The 20191-nt window shown below is 42.6% G+C and overlaps 1 protein-coding gene across 11 annotated transcripts in view; it reads left to right on the forward strand.

Annotated features, from left to right (window-relative positions):
- The window catches only part of TBC1D9B (TBC1 domain family member 9B), a 38458-nt gene extending 18790 nt beyond the window's left edge, over nt 1-19668 (forward strand). For 6 of the 11 annotated variants that reach the window (XM_037906405.2, XM_043552585.1, XM_043552584.1 and 3 more), the window contains 15 exons: nt 641-805; nt 1649-1799; nt 2297-2511; nt 3410-3527; nt 4499-4784; nt 6648-6777; nt 8056-8154; nt 9045-9113; nt 9968-10208; nt 10532-10597; nt 11020-11091; nt 11514-11564; nt 14333-14386; nt 16236-16342; nt 16951-19668. In XM_037906405.2, coding sequence (XP_037762333.1) covers nt 641-805; nt 1649-1799; nt 2297-2511; nt 3410-3527; nt 4499-4784; nt 6648-6777; nt 8056-8154; nt 9045-9113; nt 9968-10208; nt 10532-10597; nt 11020-11091; nt 11514-11564; nt 14333-14386; nt 16236-16342; nt 16951-17646 — 2520 coding nt within the window. In that variant the 3' untranslated portion in view covers nt 17647-19668. Of the gene's footprint in view, nt 1-640; nt 806-1648; nt 1800-2296; nt 2512-3409; nt 3528-4498; nt 4785-6647; nt 6778-8055; nt 8155-9044; nt 9114-9967; nt 10209-10531; nt 10598-11019; nt 11092-11513; nt 11565-14332; nt 14387-14491; nt 16216-16235; nt 16343-16950 lie in introns of those variants that run through there. The other 5 variants (XM_037906406.2, XM_043552582.1, XM_043552583.1 and 2 more) reach the window with 3 other exon arrangements.
- Nucleotides 19669-20191: the final 523 nt, after the last annotated feature.

Here is a 20191-nt window from a genome sequence, read left to right on the forward strand (position 1 = left end):
CTGGTGTGAGGGACATGTCAGGGTGGGCAGGGGAAGTGGCCAGAGCTAAATATGCTCTGGTAATCCCCATCTGGTACAGTTTGGAGCAGCCTCTAGTGGCCAGTATACTAGAGCATATTTTGTTACAGTCAATGAGATCTGGACACAGCAGAGGATGTGGCCCAATAGGTCTCTTAAGGATGCCTGAGACAATAAATCTTAATACATTCATGGATTATGGTTGAAGATCGTAGAATAGTTCTTAAAGGTAAGTAATGGATAGCTCTGGGGACTGGTAATGAGATACAGACGTTCTTACTTTTAGGTTAGTGGCCAGAAGTGGCATTACTACTGTTAGGTAGCCTGTTGGCCATCTCTATCTAATCTTTGTTGGCAGGTCTCCACATCACAGCTGGCACCTTTGTTAGTCTGGGTAGAAAGGGGAAATATAGAATGGGCTTGGAGATGGCGCTCCCTTTTAGTCTGGGTAGCGGTCCCTGCAAGGGCTGAGTTGAGGGGTATTGGTTGGGCAGCATGGAGAAGTCGGCATGTTTTGTAGAGAGGACTTCAGTGTAGTATTTGACCACACAAAATGTGCTTGCAAAATAAACAGTAGAAGCTTATTATGCTTTTTTTCAGACTATATATTTTTGTTCTTCAGGAGTTTCCAGAGGTCTCTTCCAGCAGTCCACCAGCAGTCAGCCCAACCTCCACTCTCAACAACCAGTTGGTCCCCAGCTTCTGTACAGGGGAGGTGCCAACGGCCTCCCAGGGGCTACTCAAACTCTTCAGGAGAAACTCCGAGGAGCTCTTGGGACCCAAAGGGGTATACAAGCTGCTTACATTTAATGGAAAACAATTAATTGCAAGGAGTTTGGTGTTTAAGTGAAGTGCAGACTAGAACAGACAGGCATAGTGAAAGCTTCCTCGTTCTTCATTCTATACTCCAAAGCTCCATCAGTGCATCTCCCCGCTCACCTGTGTCACCAGCTGCAGTTCCATTGCTAGGCTCCCATACAGCTCTGGAAATGCATCTTAGCTGTAATCCAAGCTCTGTCTTGATTTTCCAGTCGTGGGCTACTTGAGCAAAGGCTGCCAATTGTGCTAAATTCTTGTGCTATGTTGATAATTATCCATTGAGTCAGTTTCGCTCTCGCTTCAGATTTCCAAGAGCTTTAGCCCGGGTACGGGGGACGTGGTAATTTTAACCATGTAGTAAGAGAACACCCTGACTTGGTTACATTTGTGTTGTAGATGAGACATAAAATGTAGATCGAGGCCACCAAAATCATTTCACTTGTGATCTATTTAAAATCAGATCTTTAAGATGAAGGGTGATGTGTCATGACGACAGTGCCATCCATCACATCCTAGACTCGCGCCTCTTTATTCAAGTAAAAGCTGTATCAATGTCACGTTTCAACCTACTTGCTTGCACCTTTTGGCAGTGAATACTTAGAAACTTGATACAGATGATCAGTTGTTCATAAATTATGTATATAGTGAATGTAGCGCATCAAAGAATAAGCAAGAGGGAACAGTTTAAATGTGGCACTGTATTTCCTTTGTCAAGTACAGGCTTGAGTATTCTGAAACCTCTCATTCTATAGGTGAACTTGATGAAAATGCTTTAGTCCATCCAAAGGCTCTGTTTGTTTTTTCCTCTTAGGCAAAGGAGAAGATGAAGGAAGAGTCATGGAATATTCATTTCTTCGAGTATGGGCGAGGAATGTGTATGTATCGCACAGCCAAGACCCGTGAATTGGTACTAAAAGGGATCCCAGAGAATCTTCGTGGAGAGTTGTGGCTCTTGTTCTCAGGTAAAAGGCTCTACTGTACACTCAAGACAGTTCCCAGGTAACGGGTAGCCCTTCTGCAGTTAACAAATATCAGGCCTTCTGCAAATTTCCGAGGTTGCAAGAGTTAAATGTTCATATCTAAGTAGATCACATTTATTTCTAAATTAATCATTTACTCCCCGGTGTACTCCAGCTGCATGAAGCTTTAGAGAGACCCAGTTTCTCTCACAATCTGAATGCAGTAGGCCAGCAGGTGCTTTCTGAAGAGATTATGATCTGTTGCCTGCTAGGGCTGCATGACAGTACAGTGACAGGAAATTCTCTCTTCTCCCAGGTGCTACATAGTCGTCTTTGTCAGAATTGTAACATTTAGAAGCTGGGGAATTACCTGATTTATCTGCAGATTTGTTTCTGAACTTTGGGATCTGCTTGTATTCGAGTCTGTGTACCGTCCCCTATCTGCCCCTTCACTGAAACTTTGGGGACAAGTGAGTGAAGCAATGCCTTTGTCATTGTAGGGGCCTGGAATGAGATGGTGACGCTTCCTGGGTACTATGCAGAGCTGGTGGAAAAGTCAATGGGGAAATACAGCCTTGCCACAGAGGAAATTGAGCGAGACCTGCACCGTTCCATGCCAGAGCACCCTGCCTTTCAGAATGAGTTGGGAATCGCTGCCCTTCGGAGGGTCCTGACAGCTTACGCGTTCCGAAACCCCACAATCGGGTACTGTCAGGTAAGAGGGGAGTATGGATTAGCCACCCCACACTTTGGACATTACTGAGAGTCAAACCCCCATTTTAAAGAAGTTTCACACTGGAATTTGGGATCCTCCTTGATGATGCCCTTATACTCTAGCGCTAAGGCAGGGGCTGCTGTGTTGTAAAACTGTAACTGTCCTTTGGATGTGATGTTAAATCCATTTGTTCTGCCTATCAGAGTGGCGCAGCGGAAGCATGCTGGGCCCGTAACCCAGAGGTCGATGGATTGAAACCATACTCTGCTAACTTGGGTTTTATTACTTACAGCCCTGGAAATAATTCTAGTGGCTGTGAGCCACAGAATATTTTATTAGATTGGGGAGAGCCCCAGTGTCCTGTCTAACTTTTTCTCACTCAGTAAAAGCACCTTCTAGTTTCCTAAGTAGTGCATGAGAACTAGCTGAGATTATGAAGACAGCTGTATTGACCGTGCACAGCCTGCATCAAACTCATTTGTAAACCGCTATAGGATATCCAGAGTATGTAGAAACTGAATTGTTTTATCTATCCTTTGGATATTTACAGCCCCCTTCACACTGCTCTATCAAAAACTCTCTCAGCATAAATACCCTTTTCAAGGTTTTAGTAACCTGGTTAATTAATACTAATACTTTGCATCCATGGATCAAAGTGCTTTACAAAGATGCGTGGAGCTATCCCCATTTCACAGCTGCAGGAGCTGAGGCCTAGAGCGGTTAGCTGGAAACAGAACATAGATCTTCAGACTCCTGGTCTCCTACCTTATCCATAGGAGCATAGTATTCTAACCACATTTATCTCACATTTATAGTGTCCCATTACCTTCCTGAATATCCTCAGCTAATGTGGTATTTTTCTCTCCATGCATGTTTGTGTTGCTCTACCTGCTCCCAGGCCATGAACATCGTGACGTCGGTACTGTTGCTGTACTGCAATGAGGAAGAGGCTTTCTGGATCCTAGTGGCCTTGTGTGAGCGGATGCTGCCAGACTACTACAATTCCAGGGTAGTGGGTGAGTCTGTCAAATTCATCATGGGGGCTGGCATTTCCTTCTATTATACAATCAGCAGAACTCAGGAAAGAAAGACAGTCGTGTTTATTAACAGACCATTAAACATAGTGCATTTGAAAGAGTGTGGGACACTAGCCGATGAAAGCTTTGACCTCATTAATGATGTGTAAAGAATTTCCTGCAAATTCTAAATATCCAGTTATTCTCCCTGTAATAATTCAGTTCTTAACCCTTCAGGACCAGACAACTATTAATTGGAGGGAAGACAGAGAAGAGAATCAGAAATGGGAAGGGGCTGGCGGGCTAGACTTACATGGAAAGATTTAAAAGAGCTACATGTGTACATGACGAAGGGGTGGGGAGTCTACCAAGTATTTGAAGGGTGTAAACACAAAGGAATGGTGGCAGGAGTTATTTAGGTTGGTACTCAAGGGTATAAATAGGAATGATGGGATGAAATTAGGGGAAAAAAAATAACCTGACTATCAAATACTTCCTCATTGTGAGATCAGTTCAGTTTTAGAATAGTCTCCCAAGGGAAGTTGTGGAAGCCGCATTGCTTGGAACTTCTAAAATTAGACTGGATAAAGCACTAAAGTATATGCTGTAGGCGATTGTCCCACACATTTCTTCAATTCTAATCTCTCTGCTTCTGTGACATTATTTTTAGAACAAGAATCGTTCACCCCACCACTCTTTCGTCTGGTGGGATATACAGATCAATTAATGACTTGCTCACCGCAGGGTGTAGAGTAGCAGATCACATGATATTCACATGTGTATGCAGATCTCTTCAGTTGTATTAAAGAGGGAACCAGGAAATACATATGACCAACCTTAGTTGATTTCAGTTCTGTTGAAAACTGGCTGATTTGTGACTAGAATCAATATTTATCCAACTAGCATAGACTTACATTACTTTGTGCCCAGTCCCGCGATAGCAAATTGTCACTTCCCCCTTGTCTTTTCAGGTGCATTAGTGGACCAAGGCATCTTTGAGGAGCTCACGCGAGACTACCTTCCACAGCTGTCAGAGAAGATGCAGGAGTTGGGAGTGATTTCCACCATTTCTCTCTCCTGGTTCCTCACCCTCTTCCTTAGCGTCATGCCCTTTGAGAGTGCTGTGGTCATTGTTGACTGCTTCTTCTACGAGGGCATCAAGCTTATCTTGCAGGTGTCTCTGGCCATCCTGGATGCTAACATGGAGAAGCTGCTAAACTGCTGTGATGAAGGCGAAGCCATGACTGTCCTGGGCAGGTAGCCCTCATTCTTCTTCTTTGTAATTAAGTGAACGGCAGTGGTACTCGCCCTTCCACTCTGGTGTGAAATCCTTAATATTTTTCATGCTCTCACAATCTTCATTGCTTAGCAGTTCGAACTGTCTTTAGTAGATGTCATGGTGTCTCAGTGGGTCACAGCTGAGGATGCCAAATTCAGGACAAACTGCTGAGAAATAAGGCAGACTCACCCTAAACTGCTGGTTATTCTAACGTTAGATTATACCAATCCAGTAATAAAAGTAAACTTCTGTCTCACCACAATGGTTAACAGGAAGTCAAAAATTCAGTTTCTTTAGGCATTCCAGCCCTTCTCTCCCCACCCAGACACTGTCTGAGTAGTTACTGAAAACCAGTTTAATCAAATATAGGATTCTTCTAATCCCAAGAAATCAGCCATTTAGCTAGGTCAATATATAACTCGGAACTTTCAACCCAATAATCACACTGATGTCAATCCTTTAGTAACTAAAACTAAAGTTTTAATAATAAAAGAGAAAAAGAAGAGAGTGAATAATGTTAATTGATCATATACATACAAATAATAGCAACATCCTTATATCAGGTTTGTAGCAGTGATGGAATAGACTGTTGGCTTGTAAGATCTCTCTGATAACTTCCAAAAGATTGGAAGGTCTTCAGTCCGTATTTCAAAATGCTCCTTTTAGTTGTAAATCCACAGTCCAGAGAATCAAGGCAGGAAAGAGGCAAAATGGAGATAGCTCAGGGGTCTTTTATATCCTTTGCCATATGCCTGGAAATTTACTGTCTCTGTGGAAAGTTACTGGCCTAAGATGGAGTCCAGGGTCACATGATCATATCCCATGTCCTCACATGGCTTGATGACTCACAGGGGGTAGCCATTGCCCGTATTCTTGCTGTGGTGTCCACAGAAAGAGCTACCTGGGCAGAGTGAGTTTCGTATGGCCCATTGGGAGAGCTGAATGTCCTTGCTGGGCCATCAGTACATAGCTGTTTGGCCTTAATGTAAGTTTTACCTGGTGGGTGTTACCCAGGAATACAACACATATGTATGATGCCAATACATAGCCAATATTCATAACTTCAGATACTAAAATGATGCATGCATATAAACAGGATAATCATACTTACCAAATCATAACTTTTCTATCGACACCTTACATGACATACTTTGTACAAGATTTGTTGCAGTTGTATAACAATGGTAGTATCAATTATCTAAATGGTGACATTGAATCATACAGCATCACACTATGAAGAAAGACCCATTCTGTTCTACCCTCAGGAATCCAAAAGCATTCAGTTGACTTTCTTCTACAGCATCCAGAAAATGGGGTCTCACGATAGAAAGCTAAGGTCTGAAGGGTTCCATCATATTTTCCAAAGCCCATCCTGGCATGATGTATCCCTGCTGTCTAGCTTGAGTTTGAAGTCTGAAAGGTTGCTGCTACCAAATCTAGAGAGAATTCTGATTCACTGTCAGTAACAGCTCCTAGTGGGAGGAGCATCCTAAAACCTGATGAGGCAAATCTTCCTGTAATGTAGCAAATGTAAGAAGGCTTCCTGTAGCAAAGTTAAATGTTGATCCATTCCAAACATGCCACCACCTGCACCTTATTTTTCTGAAATCTCATTAAAAACAGGTGCTCTGAAGAATTAAATGAGAACTGATTGTACTAGAGTGAAAGACATCAGTGGTGCTAGGCAGGCTAGCTGGGAAGAAATAAATTTATTCCAGCCAATGAGATTGATTGTCCAAAGGAAGTGGAAATAGTATGTTTAAGATCTTACTTGCTTTTTTGTTAATTCTTGAGATTGTGTTAATCCAGAGCCCTGCCTTTGTTCTTGTTTATCCCCACAGGTACCTGGACAATGTAGTTAATCGGCAGAGTATTTCTCCACCTATCCCACACCTGCATGCCTTACTCACAAGTGGAGATGAGCCACCGCTTGAAGTTGACATCTTTGAACTCATCAAAACATCCTATGAGGTCAGAGGCAAGATTAATATTTACTTGAGTGATCTTTGCCACTTAAGGTCCAGTCCTGCATTCCTTGTGCAGCCAAGACTCATTGGCTTCACTAGGGGCTTGTCTACGCTTACCAGAGGATTGATGCTGTGGTGATCGATGTATTGGTGGTCGATTTAGCAGGTCTAGTGAAGATCCACTGAATCAATCACAGATCGCTCTCCCATCGACTCCTGTACTCCACTGGATCGAGAAGAGTAGGGGGAGTCGACAGGAGACTCTCTGTCAACATTGCGTAGTGTAGACCCCTTGGTAAGTAGATCTAAGCTACATCGATTTGAGTTACGCTATTCACATAACTCAAATTGTGTAGCTTAGATCAAATTTTCCCTGTAATGTAGATAAGGCCTAAGAATATGGATTGTGCAAGGGATGCGGAATTGGGCCACGAGTCTTCATGTTAAATATGACGGGACTTCAACTCTGTTCTTCTTTTCAGATTCCATGAAATCTCACCAACCATGCTAACTAAAATTGAAAATTGATTCTCAGTGCCTACTAAAGCTGATAGGTCAGAGATTCCCTCCACTCTCTGGAGAAAAGCTTTAGACTGTTATTTTGCACGTGGGGTGAGCCAATGCCAGGGAATTGTAGAGGCAACTTAATTACTGAATATTGGAATGAAAAAGGAATGTTTTGGGGATAAACTTTTGGAGAGTTGTGAGTAACGTATCTGCACCAAACTCATCGTGCCAGGTTTGGCATGCCCATGAATCCCATTCTGCGGTGTCTGTGTTGTGATGATAGCTGGATGACCTGGAGTCTGCTAACCTGGGAGTGGTGGCAGCAGCAGCCATGAATCCTATAGGCCATATTACAGAAATAGCAGGCATTCTCCCTGGTTCCCAATTACACTTTTCCAGAAGTAACTCTTCATGGATGATGACAACAGTGTATTTGCATGGGAGAAAATAGTTTATTTTTATGTTTAATTACCAGGGCAGTTATCAGTGCACACTTGACACATCCTCTTCCTCAATGCAATGAGGAAAATTGGGAAAAGACTTAGTTTTTCAGGTGGATTTCTTTTCTCTGCTACTCTCTCTTCCTCTCTGTCTTCCCACCCACCATTAACAAAAGAGTCTTAGCAGACCATCTCTATTGACAAAAAGTCATTTTTTTCCCTTTCAGGTCACTTCTAAGGTGATTCCTGATTTGGGAAACAATATGTCACTGAATGTGAGACTTGTCTCATTGGTACATGGGGGTGACCCGATGTGCTTTTCTTCCTTACTGTAGAAATTCAGCAACTTGAGGGCAGATGACATTGAGCAGATGCGCTTTAAGCAAAGATTGAAGGTGATCCAATCCCTGGAGGACACAGCCAAGAGGAGTGTGGTATGTAACACCCAGATTAAATGAGCTACCAGTTGGCATGTTAATGTAGCACATTTTGCTTTGAGTCCTCTGAAAATCTGCTCTATAGCAAACCCAGGATGTGGTGACTAAAGGGATGATGGTTAATGTGGAAAATATATCTGCTGACATTTAGCTCTCATTGATCTAGTCTAACAAGTTGGGCTGAAGAGCAGAGGAAACAGTTGAAGTGCTAAGATGTGATCCTGGTAGAATTATAGGCAAATCATTGCCAGTATGAACCTTTGTAACACTTTCCATTGGTTAGAGCTGCCTGTATTTGTTACTTTTCATCTTGGCTCTTTGAGGGTTGCAGGATGGTAGATACTGCTGTCCTTCCCACCCAGAGTGTGTGCTGTGATGTTGGGAACCCACAGAGGACTAGGACGGAGGAGGAGCATCTGCATCTTACTGCCACTTTACTCTTCTATTTGTGCCAGTTGTGAAACCTGTTCCCTGTAGCACCTGCGCTATAGATGTCTGACAATAGGGGCATTGGAAAGCCACAAAGTGAAACAAAGGCAAAGAGGTGACATGTCACTTGTTCTCACTTCCAATTACAATGCAGTCAGAGCAGAAAACATACTTAACACTTTGAGCAGCTTTTTACTGTGTTTACCCTCCTCGTTCAAGGAGGGTACAGCTGTTCTCTGTGTCAGCAGTTGCTGGCATCATCCTGTCCTAGCAACTCAGAGAGGTGAGACTGTTTTCCTTCAGTTCAAAATCACTATAACACTCCTTCCTCCTCTGTACCTTAGTCAAGTCTCTTGGCCTTTTTCATGGTATATAAAATATTGTTTCTTACAGTAAGTGAATAAATTTTCCAGTTTAGGAGTAATAAATGTTCATTCTGTTTCTCTCCCTTACTTTAGGTCCGAGCTATATCTGGTGACATTGGTTTTTCTATGGAACAACTAGAAGAGCTTTATGTGGTGTTCAAGGTAGGGACCTGGCATGGGGAAGAATGTGTCCTAGTCACTCTGCCTCAGATATACAGATAGATATCCAAGATTGAGTGGATGGGGTAGTAATAGCATTGTATTTCTATCCAGAATCTGATCTGTCAAAAGCAGAAGTGGGGCTCTGGGGTACATGGTGCCAGTGAGACTGGCTCTAGTATGTCTGATTTTTTTTTTTTTTTTTACAAAGATGTGGAAAACTGTTCACAGCATTTAAATGATATTCGTCAGGGAGAGATGCTGGCAATGTTGGAAAGGAATGTTTAGTGGCTAGAGTAGAGGACTTGGATTCAGAAGACCTTGGTTTTATTCCTAGCTCTGCCACTGACTTGCTTTGTAATCTTGGGCAAGTCACTTAACCCTTCTGTGCCTCAGTTTGCCCATATGTAAAAATGGGATGAAAGTTCCCTACCTCATGAGAGCAATAAGACTCAGTGTTTGTGATGCCTTTGAAATACTCAGTTGCACGATGTTGTAGACGTAGCAAAGCAAGATGGTATGACTTATTCATAAAACTTTCATTCTAGCACTGTGACAAATCTTGTGTACTCAAATCTCTGCCTGAGTCTTCATCCAAATCTGATAGTGCCTTTTGTTCTCCTTGAAATCAGTTTTTTTCTAGTTTGATCAAATCCTCTTCCTTCATTTCTCAGAGCTCAGCCATGATCACACATGGACCTTAGGAATAAATAAGGGGAGGAGAAAAATAGATGTATGAGCAAAAGTTTCTTCTCTGGCTACGCAGTGTCTTTGTCTGTGAGGTTTAATTGAGTCCCTAAGCATGAAGGTTTGTGTAACTATTAATGGTTTGACCTATTAACCCTTTCCCCTCAAAGGCAAAACACCTGACGAGCTGTTACTGGGGGAGCAGCCGCACTGCAGCTGCCCACCGAGATCAGAGCTTGCCCTACCTGGAGCAGTATCGCATTGACCTGGAGCAGTTCAGAGAGCTGTTTGCCAGTCTAACCCTCTGGTCCTGTGGCCTCCACACACCTGTGCTGGCAGGGCGAATGTTCCGGCTTCTAGATGAGAACAGGGACTCTCTCATTAACTTCAAGGAGTTTGTTACAGGAATGAGTAAGTGTCTTTTCTAGAGATGCTGTGGAATGTTTTATCAAAGTTTTCCACTGTTCTGAGCACATAACCATAGAGAGACAATAGAATTCATCCAGGAGGGAGGACGATGTCATTACAGAATGAGAAATGCCTTCTTGCTAAACAAGTTAGACATTGTGCAGGATGCAGCAGCACAGATTTCTTTCTGTACAGGAGCTGTAGCTGCATATCTTTTCAGCTTCCCCTTGCTTATATGGGAACTCTAGGGGTCTGTTTGATGGCCCCTGTGAGCTGTCAGTGACTCTTAACACTAAGGGCTATTTATTTCATCCTTTCCCCCACAGGTGGGATGTATCATGGTGACCTGACTGAGAAGCTTAAACTACTTTACAAATTGCACCTGCCTCCAGGTGAGTGATCTCTTCTCCCTCCTTCTCTGACACCCAATGGTAGCTATCACACTGGCTGAGGAGCATCCTTACGTGTTTTGCTAGATATTTCAATAAAGCTTTTTTTGTGTTCCCACCTACTGAGGGGAATGAATGGATAGCCTACCTCAGTGGTTCTCAGACTGATCTACGAAGAATTTGCTGATGATCTGCAGAAAGCTGGTTATATAGCCAGCCTCATTTCCAGCTACTAAATTGCATTGAAGGACAGCTAAATATTAAAAAAAAACAAAAACCAAACCATTGATATATATGAATTATCAGTGTAAGTAAGTGCTGTAGTTTCCACAGGGATGTTACATGATGGCAGATGGGAGAGGAGAGGTGTCTCAGTCACCCTATCATCTTCTGCTCTCTCTCTCTGCCTTTCTCTGCATGTACAGCTCTGATCTCAGAAGAGGCTGAGTCTGCTCTGGAGGCCACAAGTTATTTCACAGAGGATATCTCGACAGAAGGTAACATAACACCCGCTCTAACCTAAGAGATGAAGGCTGCAAGTGTCGCACAAGTCTGTGCAGTTTGAATGGTGACCCTCTAAAGCAGGGTTGATCAGTAGAAGTGTTTTAGGGTTGCTTCTCGTTGCATGGGGAAGATGAGTCAGTTGATGGGCTGTTTAATCTCTGCTTTTCTAGAAGAGAATGCAGCATGCTGTGAAACACTCTCACGCAGACTGCTGAGGAGGAATGTTAATGATGCTGTCTGCTTTTACCAACCTGTCTTTCCTGTTTCCAAGTTCAGGGAGTCTCACTGTGTCTCTTTTTTTTTTTTTTTTTTTTTTTTCCCCCCCCACCTTTTTTATGTGTGTCTCTGTGTCTGGCCCACTCTCTGTTTTCCCTTGGATTTACCCTGCCCTCAAATCCTCTCTCTGCTGCTCCAGTATCTCCTTTTGTCTCAGAGCTGGATTTCTTCTTGCACTGTGAGTCTCAAGGTTAGTCTCTAGGGTGTGCACACACCCTGAGCTCTTTGTTATTATGCTAAAATAGTCTGCCAGCACTAAAGTGCCATGTAAAATACCATGAAATTATTTTATTGCTGCTTTCCACTGGCACTCCCTCTATACATGCAATGCTATACCTAGCACTTCGTTTGTTTGCCTCATGTGCATTTTAGATGCCTTTCAGTAACTGTGTTTATTCTATTTACTGGGTTACAACTCTGTTATAACCAAAGGTGACTAATTTTAATTAGAGGCTTTGGCCTTGAGAAAAAGTTTGACCTATAGTTCCTCCAGTGGAATTTGGCAATGCTATTCCCATTGAAAAATTTACTTGACACCTACTAGGCTGAGAACTAAGTCTACTAGCCAATGTAAAGATAGCAGTGCCATCACCAGGGCTTCTCCGGAGCCTTGCAGCTTAAAGGAAGGAAGAGTTGTGTAGTATTTAATGTGTACTACAGCATTGTCAATCAACTTTCTATTTAATACGCTTTTTAAAATTTAACTTACTGCTATGGCTGATCAAATAGCAGAATAAAAGGATTAAGTATATTATTTGATAAATTTCACTAATATGTATTGAATAATGTATTAGCCAAATAAGGTGTGACCCTCTAAAGCAGTGGTCTCCAAAGTGGGGTGCGCGCAAGACCATCCGTGGGGGTGCGTGGCAGGAGGAGCGCAGCTCGGCTCTCCCCCCTCCGTCTTCGGTGGCAGGAGGAGTGCAGCCCGGCTCTCCCCGCTCCGTCTTCAGCGGCACGCCGGCGGCAGCTCTTTTTTTTTTGCTTCCCCAGAGCTGGCCCTGGGGGTGTGTGATTCAAAAAGTTTGGAGACCCCTACTCTAAAGAGCTCGTTGAATAACAGTGTCAAATAAATTACTCAAATAACGTTGGTGACATTTGAATAATATATTTATCTAATACTGTTCCATCATCTTTATATATTTAATTTCTCTTGCTTTTGTTGTATCTTCTTTCCTTTCCGGGGCTCATTCCACTTTTTCTTTCTTATAATAGATCATGGGGCTTAGTTAACTTCCATGTCTATTTCATCTCATCCTTAGCTCTCTCTCTCTTCCTTTCCCCATATTGTGCTCTTTTCTTACCTATCCCTTTGTACCATATTTCTCTTTGCCCACTTATCCCATCAATCTCTCCTTCTCCCTCTTTCCTTTCCTGCCTATTCATCTATTCATTCACAGGCTGTGTAATGCTAACACTTTTCTTCAAACTTCTACCATTGCTAATGTCAAGCTGTCCTGTGGTCGCTCAAGAACATGAATAACAACCTCAGGGCAGACTGTTAAGAAGCAGGGCACAAACCCCAAATTGGTTGTGAGTTCTGCACTTAAATTTCACTAACCTATTATCAAGTGTGAACTCCTCAAGCACTATACAGCTTCAACATGAAGTCACAGATAGTCCCCTTGCGTACTCTGATCTATCTTACCACCCAGATAAGCTTACCTTTGTGATAGTCACTTACACCAAGTACTACAGCAATATTCAGGTTATTCCCAGTCCCAAAGGACCAGTCAGTTACGCCAGGTCAATTGCACCTTAGATCTTACAGCAAAGACAACCCTTGTAGCCAATCCTATAATAAACCATCTAAGGATTTATTAACTAGGAAAAGGAAACGAGTTATTTACAAGGTTAAAGCAGGTAAACACATTCACACAAATGAGTTCCACTGTTTCAAAAGGTAATTGAAACTTCTGTAATATGCAAGTTCTATATGTCCCTTAGGGCTAACCCAGGCTAAGCATTGGGGATCTTTTGCTTATGCTTACTAGTACTTGCCCCCTCAGAGTCCAAGCAGCATAAAGGATACAGTTTCTTGTTGTTACCGCCTTTTACTGCTTTCCCCCTTCTGCTTCAAGTTGCAAGTTCAGCTGTTAGGAGGAATTCAGTTGCATGTCTCCTTTTCAGTTGGGGATGAGGAGAGCAATCAACAGTTTTTTGTCCTCTCGTGTTCCACAGTGATTTGTCTAGTGTTTATGGGTCTTCTTTTGTTGGACAGGAGATAACACCTCCTGTGGCAAGCTAGTATTTCACACTTGGTAATGCTTCTCTCCTGACTGGTGATTCGCAGTTACAGAGCATTACCTGTATGTGTTACCTTGTGACATGGGATCTACAGATATTATAAGTGAGATTAATGCATGCAGCAATTTACAAGCATTCCATAAAGTCTAAACACATTTTTATAACTAAGGCCTATTTTAATAATACTAACACATGGGGGAGCCAGAGTGTTTCCAGTTATGTATTTGTCAGTGTTCAGTTGAAACCTAGGGATCTTAGCATGAACTGGCACCTAGTCTGCCAGCATCACTGCTACCAGCTGTTAAGCTGCACCAGTGGAAAAAATTAAGACAACTGCTATGTTAGACAATGCCATAAGTCTTGGAAATTTTAGGAGACACCTCACAGCCCAAGGAGTTGACTTTCCAAATATGAGTAACAGGTAACCTTTGGAACCACAGGGCTTATGAACTTTTTAAAATGTAAACTCATATTCTGCAAACTTGATACTCACCTGGAAAAGCTTCCTACTTACTGTGTGCAAGTAGATTTTTCAAGCTGTGGCTTTTTCAGTCCCGCTATGTGCTGTAGGGGAATGGTGTAGGAAAGCTAGCCCTAATTTTATTAAAAATACTCATGTCTGTACTATACTGGATATGTAAGTTTGTCTTGTACACTGTGCAGTAATAGGATATTCACTGAGTCACTTTTCTAATATCAATGTTTGTTTAGAAGCAGCTACTCAGGAAGACAGAGGAGGGAGAAATGGGGATTCCAAAGAAAAAGGTAACTAACTATTCCCTAATGTGGACAAGTAGTAGCTCCCTGGCATTTCCCAGTTTTGTCATTCGTGTAATGTCAAGTTTTTTAACTCCTACCCCTTTACTCTAGCATAGGAAACCTCTCAAGGCTTTGCTCATGGAAAGAGGCACAATGTAATGTGGTCAAGGAAATTTTTATGCCTTGCTGATTCTGATATGGTAACAGCCTCCAAGCTGAAAGGGTCTTGATGCACTAGAGAGGCCTTAACTCACCAGCCATGAACTGCAGAACTGCAAAATTTACAGAAAAGCAGAGTTTATTTCATACCTGCCAAGCTGATTGCAGAAGTGTTTGTTTTGCTCCTCTGCATCACATAAGAAAAACTCTAGAAGCAGAGTGCCGTTCCCTGTGGTCTCATCTCCTGAGTCGTCGTCAGTGAAATCCTCTAAAACAGTATTCTTACAAGCATAGAATCGTGGAAATGTAGGGCTGGAAGGGACGTCAAGAGGTTATCTATTCCAGCCTCCTTGCACTGAGGCAGGACCAAGTAAACCTAGACAATGCCTGACGTGTGTGTCCATCCTGTTCTTAAAAACTTCCAGTGATTCTACAACCTCCCTTAGCAGCCTATTCCAGTGCTTAACTACCCTTATAATTAGAAAGATTTTCCTATCCTCTAACCTAAATCTCCCTTGCTGTGGATTAAACTAATTACTTTTTGTCCCATCCTTCAATGAACATGGAAAATAATTCGTCAGTGTTTTTTTAGGCCTTAACATAACCATTTTCAAATTTCAGGGCCCCATTCAGTCTTCATTTTTCAAACGTGCCCAGTTTTTTAACCTTTCCTCATAAATCAGGTTTTCTAAACTTTTTATCACGTTTGTCCTCTCTCCACTTTGACTACATCTTCCTCAAAGTAGGGCACCCAGAATTGTCACAGTATTCCAGCTGAGGCGACCAGTGCCAAGTAGAGTGAGACAGTTATCTCCTGTCTTACATATGATGCTCCTGTTAAAACATCCGAGAATGATGTCAGCCTTTTTCACAACTGCATCACATTATTTACTCTCATTCAATTTGCAATCCACTATAACCTCCAGATCCTTTTCAGCAGGACTACCACCTACTCAGTTATTCCCCGCTTTATTTTTCCTTGCTAAGTGTAGTACTTTGCACTTGGCCTTTTTAAATTTCATCTTGTTAATTTTGGGCCAATTCTCCAATTTGTCAGGGTTGTTTTGAATTGTAATCCTATCCTGTAAAGTGTTTGCAAGTGTGATGTCATAAACAAATTTGATAAGCATACTCTCCACTCCATTATCCAAGACCTTCATGAAAATATTGAATAGTACTAGATCCACCTGTGGGACTAAACTAGATATTTCTCACCAGTTTGTCAGGAAACCATTGATAACTACTCTCTGAGTACGGGTTTCAGAGTAGCAGTCGTGTTAGTCTGTATCCATAAAAAGAAAAGGAGGACTTGTGGCACCATAGAGACTAACACGTTTATTAGAGCATAAGCTTTCGTGAGCTGCAGCTCACTTCATCGGATACATCCGATGAAGCTTATGCTCTAATAAATGTTAGTCTCTAAGGTGCCACAAGTACTCCTTTTCTTTGAGTACAGTATTACAACCAGTTGTGCCCCCACCTTACAGAAATTTCATCTAGACTGCATTTCTCTAGTTTGCTCATGAGAATGTCATGTGGAATAGTATCAGAAGCCTTACTAAAATCAAGATATATCATGTCTGCTGCTTCTCCCCCATCCACTAGGTGAGTAACCTTGTCAGAGAAGGAAACTTGGTTGGTTTGGCATCTCAATCCATTAATCCCCTGACTCTAATGATCTAGTCTTGCCTTGCAGAGGAGAAGGGTACCAGCCCCCAGGATTACAGATACTACCTGCGAATGTGGGCCAAGGAAAAGTATTCCAAGAAAGAAACCATCAAGGATCTCCCGAAAATGAACCAGGTAGGAAGTGAACCGAGAATGTGTTTCCAGTTGAGCGATTTACAGCAGGGATGGAGTAAGGCAGGATACAACAGGCTCACAGTTCTGCCAATGCACTTTAACCCTTACAGCATTCCTTGCTGTTTCAATATTTAGAGTTCTAATGATGTCAAACTCTAGTGGTTCTGTTATATGGACATGCATCCGATGGAGGATTAGTTTGAGATTTTACTTATAAACTAAACTAATTTTGTTTCAAACTTGACATATTTCCAGTGGTGAAAATCAGGTACATTTAACCCTCCTCCTCTGATTAGAACTCTAAACAAAGGCTCCCCTCCAGTGCAGTGTGTTTCAAACATCCCCTTAATGCCATTCCCCGGAGTTATACACTGCCTAGGGTTTTCACTACCTTTAGAAGATGGAGCACTATGCAAAATATTAGACTACATATTAGTAAGTGTCCTGCATCATGAAAACATAAGCTGCTACTTGGAGGGCATGATCTAATACAGGATGATCTAATAGGAGTCACTGCTTCTCAGTAGGTGGCTCATAGTTCATCCACCATTGTAGATTTAGTGGAGGTTTCATAATCTTTGCTGTGGTTTCATTTTCTGTTTTTAAAGGAGCAGTTTATAGAGTTATGCAAGACCCTTTACAACATGTTCAGTGAGGACCCAGTGGAACAAGAGCTGTACCATGCCATTGCCACTGTAGCCAGCCTCCTCCTACGAATTGGGGAAGTTGGAAAAAAATTCTCCAACCGACCCATGAAGAAGACTGATGACTGCAAAGCAAATAATACCGATGCTGAAAGTGAAGAGGAGTCACCAACGTCTGAACACAGTCAAAATTCAGCAGTGGAGCAGCAACCCCAAGCTGACCCTGAAGACAGAGCTTCTGGCGATATCCAGGCTGGAAAAACCCATCAGGAAAAACAAATTCAAGGAGATGGGGATGGTGGAGAAGGATCAGGATCTCCTATACAGCTCCCGTCAGATGATGAAACCAAAGACGATATGTCCATGTCTTCCTACTCCATGGTTAGCACGGGTTCCCTGCAGTGTGAAGATATTGCAGATGACACAGTCCTGGTTGGTTGTGAAGCTAGCAGTTCAGCTGCAAGGTATGGCAGCACCATTGACACTGACTGGTCTATCTCCTTTGAGCAGATCTTGGCTTCCATGCTTACAGAGACAGCCCTGGTAAACTACTTTGAGAAGAAGGTTGACATTGGCCTGAAGATAAAAGAGCAGAAGAAAGTAGAGAGGCAGTTCAGCTCATCCAGTGACTATGATCTCTCCTCCTCAGTGTCAGGCTGAACTCAAGGAAAGCAGTAATGTCTCAGGTGATAAAGGGTGAGGCTATAGACATTGGGCAGATGGCAGGAGTTTTTTTACCCAGACCAATAACAACACAACAACTACAGTAGATTCTGCTGAATAAGTGGCTTGTCACAGTGGCTGTTTAACATAGACACCTCTCTGGAGACCCGGCTTGGTGGAATTACATTACATTCTCAAGAGCATGAAAGCTGTTAGAACCTGATAGCCCCATAGGCTTGCAATTACCACTGTAAATTATGCATGTCTGCCTCTGGTTATCTTTTTTAATGAAGTTTTATTTCAAACACAGCCACTCCATGCCCTGTCCTCATTTGCTATAGATTCCTGGGTAGTTTTGTACAGAAGATGCAGCCTAGCTTGAAACTCTGTACGTCTTTGGCTGTCACTCTGTGATCTAAGCAGTATGTCTAAGTGCTTTCAGTCCTTGGCCTATAAAATAGTCTTATTAGGTTCTTAGATACAGTACTGTAACTTGGCAAATGTATTGCAATCATATCCCATTGCTCCCAGCATCCTGAGACTTTAATGCAGTAGTTTCTCAGATCTGGAGGCTTCTATGGATGTGATTTGCCATCCCAGTAGCGTGTGGTTTTTCAACATTTTACAAGAAAGTGTCATGTAAACACTTGTTTTCTAAGCCTCTGTTTTTAACTCTTTGACGCAAGGAATTGGTGGTTTTGAATTGTGTCTGAAGCCACAAGCTCCTTGACATTGATGCATAAGAAGCAGTAGGACCCAAAAAGATATTGGGTCTGCCAAGTGGTTAAATCGTGGATGCAAGTCCTGAACTGGAAATCAGCTTACTGGAGCCCAGCTGTTACAAGCTGTTGGTACACAGATCTGTTTTTCTTACTCTTGTTGCTTCTGACATTAGTTTGTTCACAGCCTTTCCGTCAGCACAGCCATTAGCTTTTAAAAGAAAAATATCTTCTGTAATTTAATTTCCTGGCAATATTTTACTTCATTTTAATATACTAATGATGGATCTGATTTTTAAAAAGATCCATAGTAAATTTGTCATAAACCAGTCGAATATCAATGTGTGACCCGGGCTTACAGAGCCCATGTCAATCACTGAATTATCACAGAGCAAATATATCACTTGGTAGAACCTTAACAGATCAGTTTCTCACTGTGGACAGGGCCACAGCAGATCTGATTTGTATGAGGCAGAAAACTTACATGAGCACCTGGTGCCACTTGTGACTGTTCCCTGTAGCCTCTCTGAAGTACAGGGCTTTCCAGGAGCATGTGCATCTCCAGGCTGCCGGTACAACAGGAGTCCAAAGAGCTGTTTACACCTCAGTCCTGAGAAGTAAAGCAGAAGCGGGATCAAAGTTGTGGTGCTCTCCTCTCAGCCATCACTCTAATACCTGAAATCTGAACAGACTAGCTCACCTGCGAGTTTAAAAGCTTCTATAGCTGGAGGGAGTGCAGCTACAGATTACCCTCTGCAAATTAACTGTGGACCAGAGGAAAGTAGACGCTCCATTTGGGAACGGTAACTTCCCTGTGGGAGGGCCTCCCCTCCCAGGAAGCATCATCATTTCTTTTCATACAGACCTGTTCATCTCATTACAAAAGCATCTGTGTTCCAGTGGCATGTGCCTCACTGGCAGAGAGCAAGAATGTTAGCATGGGGCTGGTGCAGACCCAGTACTGAGGGTGAGCCACATTGGTGCTTCTGGCTGGTGTTCAGAACAGACGGGAATGACAAAGACTGGAGCCAGCTGATAGATGTTCCCAAGTAAGGTACCATTTTATGCGATGTTCAGTGTTACTTCCTTTTGTGGTGTTCTCTCTGTATTCACAGCCAATGCATATTTCTTAATTCTCTGCCTCCTCTGTCATGTACCTCTGGAGAGCAACTCTAGTAAAATTGCTTTTACTAATTCTTCAGTAATTTATTGTAATTTTTTTAAGTACAGGTAATACATGTGATTTTACATTGTCTGTGTCTGATCTGTCATGTGCTCAATAAATGAACCAGAATCCACACACCACCGTGGACTGGCTTTCACTTTATCAGCTGAACACTGCTTACCCTCAGGGTGTCTGAGCGTATGATTTTTCCTCACTCCATAGCTAGGTTGTATGTCCGTGATTGTTGCCTAAGGCAGTAGACCCAATGGATGGCCTGTGTCAGCTGACTCGGGCTCAGAGGTCTCAGGCTGTGGGGCTATAAAATTGCAGTGTAGCTGTTCTGACTCAAAGGACCCTCTCGGGTGGAGGGGAGTCCCAGTGTGAGAAGGAGGGTCTCACTTTTCTCTCCCTATCCGCTCCACACAATTCCCATCTCCCTCACAGTATCAATGCCAGGAGACTGCAATTGCACACCGATTAATCGCTATGGGGATGCAAAAACATGTCCCTTCTCTCTGGCTTGCAGTGGTCACCTTCATGATTATTTTAATCAAGGTAGGCCTGAGGCTTCTGTGGAAAAGCCTTTGCCAACTATTACAGCAGTCCTGGGGCACTGAACAACTTAAACATTTTTATTGACTTTGGAATATTAATACAT

The sequence above is a fragment of the Chelonia mydas genome, chromosome 8 (assembly GCF_015237465.2).
Source record: "Chelonia mydas isolate rCheMyd1 chromosome 8, rCheMyd1.pri.v2, whole genome shotgun sequence".
Lineage (NCBI taxonomy): Eukaryota > Metazoa > Chordata > Testudines > Cheloniidae > Chelonia > Chelonia mydas.